Source organism: Rhyacophila brunnea, unplaced genomic scaffold (assembly GCF_057557595.1).
Source record: "Rhyacophila brunnea isolate RB1 unplaced genomic scaffold, BYU_Rbru_1.0 scaffold_13, whole genome shotgun sequence".
Lineage (NCBI taxonomy): Eukaryota > Metazoa > Arthropoda > Insecta > Trichoptera > Rhyacophilidae > Rhyacophila > Rhyacophila brunnea.
Window position 1 is genome coordinate 2,316,509 of NW_028232785.1, and position 13,074 is coordinate 2,329,582.

General features: G+C 32.7%; 1 protein-coding gene across 1 annotated transcript in view; it reads left to right on the forward strand.

Moving 5' to 3' along the window:
• Nucleotides 1–323: 323 nt before the first annotated feature.
• LOC147076129 (uncharacterized) overlaps nucleotides 324–13,074 on the forward strand; it is a 208,942-nt gene continuing 196,191 nt past the window's right edge. The window contains exons 1-2 of the mRNA XM_085941649.1: nucleotides 324–515; nucleotides 3,590–3,690. Of these exons, the coding sequence (XP_085797775.1) occupies nucleotides 344–515; nucleotides 3,590–3,690 (273 nt within the window). The 5' untranslated portion in view covers nucleotides 324–343. The remainder of the gene's footprint in view (nucleotides 516–3,589; nucleotides 3,691–13,074) is intronic.

Genomic DNA, 13,074 nt, shown 5'->3' on the forward strand with positions numbered 1-13,074 from the left:
GACACTGGGCGACTTTACAGATAGATTGTAAATTCGCAAACAAGCAGCTCATAAAGTAGCTTAGAATGTCATTGACGCATTAATGACTCTGATGCGAACTAAATAATAAAATTTTCAAAAATTCAGCATTTTAGATCCAATCCCATCATTTTGGATATAAGTGGACTAGGAAAATTATAACGGGAAGGCGGTGTGAAGATGTACCATAGGAAGTTTAGTATTAAATTTAATTTTTATAATATTATTGCAAAAGTGGCAACACGGTTAACTATTTTTGTCTATTGTGAAATGAAATGTCATACGTCAAGTCACTCTGTTACGTCTGTGTGCCACGGTCAACTTGATGACCAATTGCATGCATAAAATGGATATCAAACGCGAACGAGAAGACAATGAACCTGTTGTAGAAGGGAAGCAATGGTTTGAGGTACCTGTGAATCATGGCCCAAACAGCCAGCTGCTTACCTACATAAAGCAAGAGGACACCGACGAGGCTGGATACACTTTTGAGGTTAGTTTTTCATAACGGGATTGTTGTATGTCGTATATTGTTTATTTTAAGATATGTGTCGTCAGACGTAATTAACAGTGTATGTATTTTGTGTAATAATTAAAACCGCGTGCAAATGCGACACAGCTCCGAGCGGCCCACGTAACCCGTATAAACCCAGTTAATTTTGCTGCTAACACAGTTTTGCTATAACTATGAGTTTTTAACACACCTAACATTGTTATTGATATCATTGCCCACAAACAAGACAATTATTTCCATAAAATAAAGTCATCTGCTGTAAATATGGGACTCCGGATAAACGAAACTAAAACAAAACACACCCCTGTTCTCAACAGTGGACAATTTACAATAAAGGGTTTATTATTAGCGATGACGATTTTGAATCTGGTTTTATTTGTTTTCCTAGGGTCCGTTGTCATAAACACTAATAACACAAACGACGAAATAAATAAATATATACTTTTTTTTAAATTAACATTGAGTATTCTTATTCTAGAGCAGTGTCTGCCAAACTGTGTGCTGCGAAAGAAGAAGCCCCAAAACTATTCATTTTAAATAAAGCTATTCAGTTTTTTTCTATTCAATCATTCCATTTTGTGAGACAAATTTTCATTCGTTTAAACACAAACTGTCAGTGTTTAGTTTAGTATATCACGGTCCATTTTGCTAATATAATATATACATAAGTATATAAATATTATAATATCATCTTCTGCATCAATAAAGTTAAACCAGTTTTTCAATAAAAAAAAACCTTTTTTGAAGTGTTAAGATGGACAAATTCCTATTGAAAAATAAAAAAATGAAAATGAGAGACAGTAAACAAGATGAAAACCAGAACAAAAATTCCATCCCATCAAAACAAATGGTTTTATATTATCTGGAAAAAAAACAACTCGGTTCCTTTTTGTATGATATGCTTATCAACACTCTCAAACTAAACTCTGCTTGATCGCTTTCCAGGTGTACATGCTTCCTCAAACAAATTTAAAATTTAGGCAGAAGTGCAGATGACATTGTAACTCCTTTGTGCATCATTTTCCAAGTATTTTCCATCACTTGATTATCAAAATGTACCAGTGGGTCATCAATCCATTCGCAAGGTTTGATGGTACACACTTGACACTAACAAAGGAGGAAATTTTAATAGATCTAAAAAACGACCTTCCGCACAAATTCTCATTTTCTGAGCTAGCGTTATCAGCATTTTGGATATCGCTTTGGAGTCAATATCCTCGATTAGCTACATCAAATTAAACTCTGTTGCCGTTTTGATCGTCCTATTCTTGCGAATTTGTTTTTTCAGCGCTCATGGAAATGGAATCAAAAAAACGAGAGCGGTAATGGATGGTAGAAAAGGAGTTACGTGTTTGTTTATTTAATTTAGAACCTCGTTTTGACAGATTTTTTTCTAAAAATAAATTGCATGCTTCTCACTTATAAAATTAGTACCACTTCATATGTACATAAATAAATGTTGATAAAATATTAAATAAAAAAAAATGTAACCAATACTATGATCTCCTTTCTTCATATTAATTAGGTATATTTCGTTTTTAAGGCATTTTATTTGGTGTGCCGCGGAACAAATCCCATTTACCAGTGTGCCGTGAAGTAAAAAAGTTTGGTCGACACTGTTCTAGAGGTTAATCGCAATTGAATAGGCTGACATACTTATTAGGTATCCACAAGTTTCCTCCAATTATATTCATAATATTATTTTGTCTTATTTCAAATTAATTTATGCTAGTTATGAATAATTATATAAAATGACAATTCAAATATAATCGTAGATTACTACATATTATTTGCAATGTGCTTGTAGACATTATATTTGAAAATACTTTGGTTTTTATTGAAGTTTGGCGTTAGATAACGACAGACACACTATGTCCACATTGCAGAGTGTCAGAGCTGAGACCTCTCAAGTGTGTGGTCAAGCTTCACACGTGTTGTCGGTCTTATTAAAAATATTCTTGATTTTATAATATAATATTTTGTTTTTCAGAATAGTGTTTCAGACCCGGCTATAATACCATTGAAGTCAGACACTCAGCTAATTGACATTAAGACCGAGTCTTTGAAAGACGTTAAGTCCCTATTCAATTATGAAGATCCACAACAGGGTTGTTCTTATTCGGAGCGAATGAATCGGGTAGGTACTTTTATTTTTAATATTGACAGAAATACTGTTCGTCCAAGTCTAAGAGATGGAATGAACTGACCTATCTGAACTGAATAATCAGTTATGCCAGTGACGAAAAAATCTTCGAAAACCAATTTCTTACTTTTGATCATGTCTGATCCTATCAGGATCATTATGAGCCTCCAAAAAGTTGACGTTTGTATTAATAGATTTTTTTACGAGAAATGGATGTTGCCACTTGCCCAACCTATTAGGTCCATACTCTGACTACAAATAGAAATGGAAAAATGTGTATTTCCTAGACCCAGGATTCGTACTTGAGACTCACGAACTTAGAGGCCGACGCTTAAACCGCTCGGCCATAGTGGGTCAATACTCTTTTTTTCTCTGTTTGTCTAGGTCTAGACAATGTTCTTTAAACAATGTATCACCACTTGCTAAAGTGATAAGAAACTGCTTAAGTCTAACCGTTGTATATCCCAATGATTTACCATCTGTCTTGATTCTACAACGTGAAGAAATGAAAGCCGATGTTTATGAATAAAAATAAAACGAACTGCTCTACCACTTTTGAATATCTCAGTACCTACGTAACATTTTTTTGCTATGCTTTTTACCTGCCATCGTTTTGGCCATTCTGAATCCCATGTAAAGTGGACGTACCCACCCCTCATTTGTCACCCTTTTCTTAGAACATGCAGTACTTTCACTTGAAGTGAACACATGAAGAGGCATGCGGTAACCGTGTGCGAAATGAAAGCCCGCAAATGATGTCCGCTATAGAATAATTTCGTACTAGAATTGCCAATACCGATAGTAGGCTGCATCCCTATCAAATAGCCGATTTGTTGTATTTTAAAATGTAGGTAGTTATAAATTATTGTTTTTTCAGAAAGCCACTAAACAATCTGATATGAATTTTCCGGGAGCTGATTTCAAAGAGGAGTGTGTTGAAGACACAATAAGCCAACGCATTCATGAGGATCCACAACCCGGTTGGTCTTATTCGGAATGCAATGCAGCAAATCAGGTAAATAATCTAATCTAAGCTAGGTACTCCGGATCTTATATATACATCAAACGTCTTCATTTCCATGCAACATTCGGCATTTTCTTCTCAAGCACCTGGTTGTATGGAATTTGGTGACGTAGGCATGGAAAATGCCTTTATATAAGAATACACTTCCGGTTTGCTATATCATACATAAACCAATAGTTAGGTGTGCCTCAACAAATATATACTTAATATTGTTTTTTTTATTTTAAAATCTATATATATATATATAACTCATTGTTATTCCCACAAACCTTGCACTATAATATACACCTCTTTCTTTTAGTTAATTCCTGCAGCCACTACCTTGACATATTCCACTAGTCTCGGATTGTCACAGAGGATCTTAGAAGTACAGGAGCCATACGATGAAATACAGATTGACTCTCAAGACATTAAAAGAGAATTCGGCGTATGTGAAACGATTACTAATATAGTCATTCGCACTGCTAAACGTAAGGAAATACAATCTTACGCCACAGATCCCAAATTATTAGTGGCCGTAATAAAGTTAGAAAAAAAATCTTTTAATAACAAAAATTTTGTGTGCAGTTTTTGTTTTGACTTTTTTGCATCGTTATCTCTATTGAAGATTCACGAAACTTGTCATAAAAAAACAATAGCATGTAAATTGAAAAAATTCAAAAGCATTCGAGAATCAGTTAAGAATCTAAATATAATAAATCATTCTGATAAAAAGCCATTTAAATGGGACCAGTGTAATTACTCATGTTTTACATTCAGAATGGTGAAAATACACAAAATGACTCATTCTGGTAAAAAACCATTTAAATGTTACCAATTTAATCACTCATATAAAATAAAATCTGGTGATATGTACATACATAAAATGACTCATTCTGGTGAAAAGCCATTTAAATGTGCCCAATGTGACTACTCATCTAAAACATTTAGTAGAATGAAAATACACACAATGATTCATTCTGGTGAAAAGCCATTTAAATGTGACCAATGCAATTACTCATGTATAGCATCTGGCTCAATGAAAAAACACAAAATGATTCATTCTGGTGAAAAGCGATTTAATTGTGAACGGTGTAATTACTCATGTGCAGCATCTGGCACAATGAAAAAACACAAACTAACTCATTCTGGTGAAAAGCCATTAAATGTGACCAATGTGATTACTCTTGTATACAATCTCAAAATATGAAATTGCACAAAATGGCTCATTCTGGTGAAAAGCCTTTTAAATGTGACCAGTGCGATTACTCGTCTATTACATCTAGTATGATGAAATTACACAAAGTGACTCATTCTGTTGAAAAGCCATTTAAATGTGACCAATGTAATTACTCTTGTAAACAAGCTGGTGGTATGAAATCACACAAAATGACTCACTCTGGTGAAAAGCCATTTAAATGTCAACATTGTGATTATTCTTGCATACAATCTGGTCCAATGAAAAAACACAAAATGACTCATTCTGGTGAAAAGCTATTTAAATGTGACTAATGTAATTACTCTTGTCTTCAGTCTGGTTGTATGAAATTACACAAAATGATTCATTCTGGTGAAAAGCCGTTTAAATGTGTTCTATGAGATTACTCACGTAGAACAGATTATAACTTGAAATTTTATAAAAAGACTCATTCAGTTTAAACGTCTTAAACGCTCAAGACCTCTTATTTTAGTTCGTCACTACATCGCTTTCGAAACTATAAATAATATACCTCGTTTATCTTTGCCCATGCTTTTACCACCCCACAAATTTTTAAATAATCTCACATTTTTGATTCTTCTGTCATGTGTAGACTAAAGAAATCTGATAATTTGTGGATTTTCTATATACATGTTTAGTCTTTAGTTAGCAAGTAATAGCAAATAGCAAGCTATTGTGTGCCTTATTCACCTTTTCTTATCAGTATTGTTTGGCATTCATCATGTCGACTGCTCCCATAAAAACGCAATAAGTCTGAAATAACATTCTAACTTTTATTAGTTTTTTTATAATACTTGTATATTTATCCATAACCTGTAAAAAATCATTTCTCTTGCAATTTATTTTGATTGAAAAGTTTTCGATAACGTGCAATATTATATTGTCATCATAACATTTTTACGAAATTTGTGTTTACAGAAGTATCTCGATTAAAAAAATGACTGCGTTCTATTTTACGAATAAGAAAGTCTAAATACTTGCTGTGACAATATTTTACATAAATCTAATGAGACGGCATAGTTGTCATGGTGTGACATGTCAATTATATGCAGCAAGTCTATAATCAATAGAGAATCGATTTAATTTATAACCTGATCACACTGAACCCCATTTTGGTGGCAAGAATAATGCATTATCGATTTGCTTAAGTTGTATCGTAAGAGCGGTATGCAGAATCAAATATTTCGATCTTAAGGATAAGTTGCCGAAAGGAATGATTTAACTGTAGACTATAAGTTAAGAAATCCTTAACCATAGACTACTTTTGTTATAAACATGCCCCCTTCTGTATTCCTATTTAACGCTGTTGTCAAAATAAATTCGCGTGTCTATAACACAGTCCATATACTCATATTAATTTAACAATTTATCTCAATATCGATATTGATAATGTTTATTCGTTCGTTCATTTTAATTATTTTATTTTTTAAGCTAGTCCTTAGAAATAATAAGATGCCAGACAGAATGACAGCTTGAAAATAGTGTTACCATGTAAAAAAATATTTTGCTGTCCCTGCAAAATCACGTTTAATGACTGATAACGGAAATATGAATGTATTATAATTAAATATTAATTATGTTTTTACAGTTATAGCATTTATTTAGTGCAGTTGTCATATTTTTGGTAATGTTTAACAATAACAAAATAATTTACCTAAAATATAGGAATGGGAGATTTTAAATATCTAATTATTTTCAATAGAAAAAACAAACGAAGCTTTTAAGACGAGGTGAACCATAGAAAACATGTTCTTGACTAAAGACGATGTTTCTGCATAGTGTTTTGTACTAAGGAAATTTTAATTATGATAAATTTTTGTGCATTCCGTTCTAAGTACTCAATAAGCCAATGGGCGATATATAAGGACGCAAGATGGCGCAGTTGTCGGCACCAGCGAATAGCAAACGAGCGGACATATTTTATTTCATCAGTGCCCGATATCGATCGAGGGATCGACATCTTCCTCTTGATCGGCAGTCTTGGACTCAGCCAGACTCTTCAAGCGCAGCTCCTGAGAGAGCTTTACATCAAGCAAGATAGCGAATTTCTGTAGGGTCTAGCAGGGTATTCGTTGCAAGATTTGTATTTAAATGAGACTGGACAATCCGTAATCTTCATTCAAAACGCTATTTCTAGTAATATTAAGATCATGTAAACACTGTAATCTCATTGTTGGAAATTATTGTTTCTTTAATACAGTGTTCTTTTAATCTAATTCATGTCTCTTTAATTTTTATTGCCTTTTGCAAAATGTATCCCTGGTGGCACTCTGGCGGTCTACCTTGAATGATAGTGTGGCAGGAAACCTCCATGACTCATTGTCGTGGGGTATGTTTCCTCGAGGAATGTACTTCTTCAATAGAGATGCCGATCTCCGCCTTGATAGGCCTAACAGTTAAGCTAAGATGTGCACATCCAAATAATATTGTCATTCATAGCTTCTTGGTTATTTCGAGATTGCCTTCTTTATTTAATCCATTACATGGTTTATATTGATGTTTCACAATACCTACCTAATTTTGAGAAACATATAGGATTATTTTTGGATAAGATCGGTATTTGCATTAGATAGTATAATATGCATTATTAGTTAAAAATCTAGTGAATAGTATTGTGTCGAGTAGAATGTGAAAATAGGTAATTTATTATTATTATTATTAATAACCATGCCCATGCTTTTTCGTACATGGTGGTTGGGTGGGTTAGTTGCATTGATGTGGGGCTAATTAGGTTCCTCCATTTATATCTTTAATTTTCTTTATGACCAGGATTAAATATTTTGTGTAGTGTTCTTCTATTGCTTAGTTCTTCGTGTGGCTTTTGGAGGTCAATTTCATGATTATGCTGTCTACACCGAGTCCTGAGAGTCCATCGCTCCCTTTCTAGTATAGGGCAGTCGTTGATGACATGCCACACAGTTTGAGATGTGTTTCCGTCACAATGGACAACAGTCATCATCCCTCAGCTTAGATCTTTTTAGATAAGCTCGCACCGCTCTGTGGCCTTTTAGTATCTATGTGAGTTCGTTTGATATTTTTATGTTCCTTGCAATAGTGATGGCAGAGTTTATGTTTGGAATAAATTTCTGCGTTATTGATCCTGTGGCGGATGTTGTGTATCTGTGGTTCCATAGCTCTATGGTGTCTTCGTTTAGTTTTTGTTTTGAGTAACTCAGAGGGAAGTGTGTATAGGTTAAAGGTCTTTTGTCTGTTGTGGCTTGTTTAGCGTATTTATCAGCTTCCTCGCTTCCGGCTATCCCTGTGTGACTTCTTATCCAGAAGAATCTAGGCATTGTACCTATCATTCGAAGCTGTGTTGATAGTGTTAAAATGTCCTTTACTAGTGGGTGTGTGGATGATAGGTTTTGGAGAGCTACCAGACTAGATTGGCTATCTGAGAATATGTTAACATAGTTGTATCTGTGAAACTTTAATCTTTTCAGTGTCCACTCGAAAGATTCTCTGATAGCCAATATTTCTGCTTAGAAAACAGTGCAGTAGCTTTCGAGCTTAAATTTTCGAGGGGTTATTATTGCTCCAGAAAATAGGTAATTAAACTGATGAGTAAAATTATTGTCTTTAAATTTATAAAACTATATGAATCAGCTAATTTAAATCCACTGCAAGATAAAGGACTTCTACTAAGATTCCCAAAAAAAAAACAATGTAGAATATAAATTGTAAAATTTATAATTGTATTAAATTACTATTGCAGTTAATACTTTAGCAGATACAAGTCGTTTTTTGTGGTCTTGATGATGTGCATGAGCAGTTTTTATTAGGGATGTAAGGTAAATAATTCTCTGCTTCAAGATGGTTTTCCGTTATTACTTCTGAGAATAATGTACTCTTACAATTATTAATAATTTAAAAAATATATTTCACCTTGAACACCGTTTTAGAACATTTTTTATGATCGATGTAGAGTAGTCACTTCATAACTTTGCACTTCGTAATATATTTTATTAAATGTATATCCTATTTATTTACAAATACTTAATATATCAATACAATTAGTGAATATCATTTGATCTAATTTATTGCGAGGTAATCAGTCGAAGAGCCGTATCAGTGCAGTTATAAAGCTTATACATGTAAATAGTATCTGTATTGTATTTGAAATATAGTCCTTTCATGACAATAACATGCAATTAATAATACTTAAGTACATACCAAATTAATTGTATAATTTCCAACCAACTGTATAATAATTAATATATGTATGTATAATCATTATTCAACTGTTGAAATTGGGGGTCTGACGAATAAATCCTAATTGAATTATAAACTTTAAAAATAATGCTGTTGACAGATAACAATAATCAGTTTTTTGGATTAACTGAAATTTGTAAAATCTTAATATAATTTACAATTTTATTGTATTTGATAAAATTTATATTTGTCATCATTTTGTTTAAAAATTAATTCTTTGTTTTATTTTTTCTGCAATCGCAATGTAATATTATATACCATGTCTGGGACATTATTTATTTATCATGCTATGTAATATTTTTTTTTTGTACATTTATATTTCTGCAAAAAAAAAATAATAATTATATTAATTTTTTGACCTTTTATTACCATAATGCACCACTGATTTAAAAAAAAGCCCACAAGCTTCATCATGTTAGAAAAGACAAAGTATTGCTTTGAACCACTTGGGCCTGAGTGGCTGATCTATAAAAGTATATTAGTCTATGGAAGCACGCCGACTAAGGTTTGTGTATAAGAGCTTTTCTTGATTAGCTCTTTGTGTTCAGTTGTTGACCGGGTGTCCAATAACTATAACAATGTTCTGTCCAATTACTAAAACATTTTTTTTATTGTGTTTCAAATTCCACAACATGCCCAAAATACCTCGGTAGGTATAATAAAGAACTTCTAGACAAGGCCATCGACGATATCAGCACAGGGGCGGGCTTAAGGGCAGATTCCAAAAATATGGAATCCTAAAAAGTTCCATAGGTAGGTACATAATAATTTGAAAACATTTCATGCATATACACACAAAAAAAACTTACCGGACGTTTTAGAAAATTAATTACATTGGTCATATTTAAATGGTTTTTCATCAGAATGAGTCATTTTGTGTAATTTCATGGTGCCAGATTCGATACACGAGTAATTACATCGGTCACATTTAATTAGCTTGTCACCAGAATGAGTCATTTTGTGCTTTTTCATTGGACCAGATTGTATACAAGAATAATCACAATGGTTACATTTAAATGGCTTTTCACCAGAATGAGTCATTTTGTGTAATTTCATAGCACTAGATTGTTTACAAGAGTAATTACATTGGTCACATTTAAATGGCTTTTCATCAGAATGAGTCAATGTGTGTAATTTCATCATGCCAGATGTAATAGATGAGTAATCGCACTTGACACATTTGAACGGCTTTTCACCAGAATGATTCATTTTGTGCATTTTCATTGCACTAGATTGTATACAAGAGTAATCGCATTGGTTACATTGAAATGGCTTTTCACCAGAATGAATCATTTTATGTATTTTCATTGTGCTAGATGCTATACATGAGTAATTACACTGGTCACAATTAAATCGCTTTTCACCAGAATGAATCATTTTGTGTACTTTCATTGTGCCAGATGCTATACATGAGTAGTTACAACGGTCACAATTAAATCTCTTTTCACCAGAATGAATCATTTTGTGTAATTTCATTGCACTGGATTGTCTACAAGAGTAATCGCATTGGTCACATTTAAATGGCTTTTCACCAGAATGAATCATTGTGTGTGTTTTCATTTTACTAAATGTTTTAGATGAGTAGTCACATTGGGCACATTTAAAAGGCTTTTCAGCAAAAAGAGTCATTTGATGTACGATCATATCACCAGAATGAGTCATTTTGTGTATTTTCATCATTCTGCATGTCAAACATGAGTAATTACACTGGTCGCATTTAAATGACTTTTTATCAGAATGATTTATTATATTTAGATTTTTGACATTTTTATGACACGCTTTATGAAGCCTCAATAGAGGTAACGATGCAAAAAAATCAAAACAAAAACTGCACACAAAATTTTCGTTACTAAACGATTTTTTTTGTAACTTTATTACGGCCAATAATAATTTTGGATCTGTGGCGTAAGATTGTATTTGCTTACGTTTAGCAGTGCGACTGACTATATTAGTAATCGTTTCACATACGCCCAATTCTCTTTTAATGTCTTGAGAGTCAATCTGAATTTCATCGTATGGCTCCTGTACTTCTACGATCCTCTCTGGCAATCCGAGACTAGCGAAATATGTCATGGCAGTGGTTGCAGGAATCAACTAAAAGAACGTGGTGGATATTGCATTAACAAGACAAATATCAATCAATAAAAGAAATGTAGGAATTTTGACATACAGGGCTTGATAATTTATATCAGTATGTTTATTTCAAGGAAATACGCAAGGATCCTAAATATGTAATTTCAAACGATTGTTTATGTTCCCAGCACTACATAATATTGTCTGTAATATGGAGATTAGTATGCGATGTAGTAGTGGAAGGGTTGTGAGAATGAAAATGAGTTTTTAATTATATAGGTTTAAAATAAAATAAAAAAAAAACAAGATATTTGTCGGATCCTACTATCGGTTTAGGTATGATACACCAAAAGAGCGGTGTTCCTCATATACAGAATTTGTGCCTACAGGCATGGGAACAACCTGTTTATTATATAATATATTATACATGCTGTTCCCAATTCTGTAGTCATAAATTCCACATTACCAGCTTGAGGCAAAATTGGCGAATCTTGCATAAAAAGTGAAGATGTATGAAGCTATATACACTGTCAAGCACACCCGATAGAAATAAGTCATTTTTTAATGAAAATTGTACTCAGTTTCTATTGTTTTCATTCTTCAACAGTGAAAGATCAACGTAATAAATAAAAGTTGGATATAGGCACGCATTTCTTTACTCACACCCAATATCACCCTTTCACCCTGTTATGTGACCTTTGAAAACTTCATCTACTTTGAAAACCTACCCGTAAATAGTAACATACGGTTAATGTAGATTATTTTAAATGAATAGATATTATTATACCTGATTTGCTGGGTTGCATTCGGAATAAGAGTAACTAGCTTTAGTGTTCTCATAATTGCTGTGGCGTACATTCTCTTGAACAATCTTATTTTCCGAGTCAACCCGCTCGACGTCAGTCTCCAGTTTTATATTAGTGGGGTATTTTGACGGAATCTAAAAAAATACATCGATTGTATAAATAAAAAAAATCATATGAGTGTATTTTTATGGCGATATAATATAGTGTTTATATTTTTATGCCTGGAAGGTTTCACTGTAGGCAATGAGATTGAAGACTGGAGAGGGAACATGCCATCATTTATGTACTAAAAAATACGAATCGGAGAAAGACAGTTGGTATTCTGGAGATGCTATTTCAAGTTCGTGTCGTAAAAAACATGGCGGATATAATATTGTTATTCTCTCGATCTTGAAAGAAGTAAGATATTTTCGTCGACGTTTTAAGTAAAAAAGGTATCTTGCAGTGCAATAGGATGCAAATCCTAGAAAAATGCCGGCGTATCTTTTCACAGGTATTTAAAATAATAATATTACATTTTTTCTTACGTTTATTGACAAATGAGTGTTGTATTATTCTAAGTTATTATTCGGTAAAAAAGTCTTTATTAATGGAAGAATAAAAATGAGTAACAGCATTTCGGAACAATATGCATACTATTAATTATTTAAACATTGATAGTTTTTCCAAAAGATCTTTTACAATAACAATTCACAACTTTTACATCAAACGTCAAATGGTTGTTTATTGCGAAAAATCGAGGGCCGTATGCATAATATTAATTTGAACCCAAAATATACGATGTGTTTTTCAAAGTAAAAACTGTTAGAGCTAGTTAATGACATTCATTATTTACATAAATATTACATTTCATTTCAGAGTTAAATATATTTTTAAGAATACCAAACAAAAAATTGTTTTTAAATGAAGTATGTAATGGAGTATATGTAGCAATTTTATAATGTTATATAAATTAAATTATTTCAGATTTCCGAAAAATGAAGTTCTTCGGAAATTGTGGATTGACGCAGTCGGGCGGGAGAGCTGGGTGCCATCTCAATATTCATTACTGTGTGGGAAGCATTTCTTGGAAAATGATTCAAAATA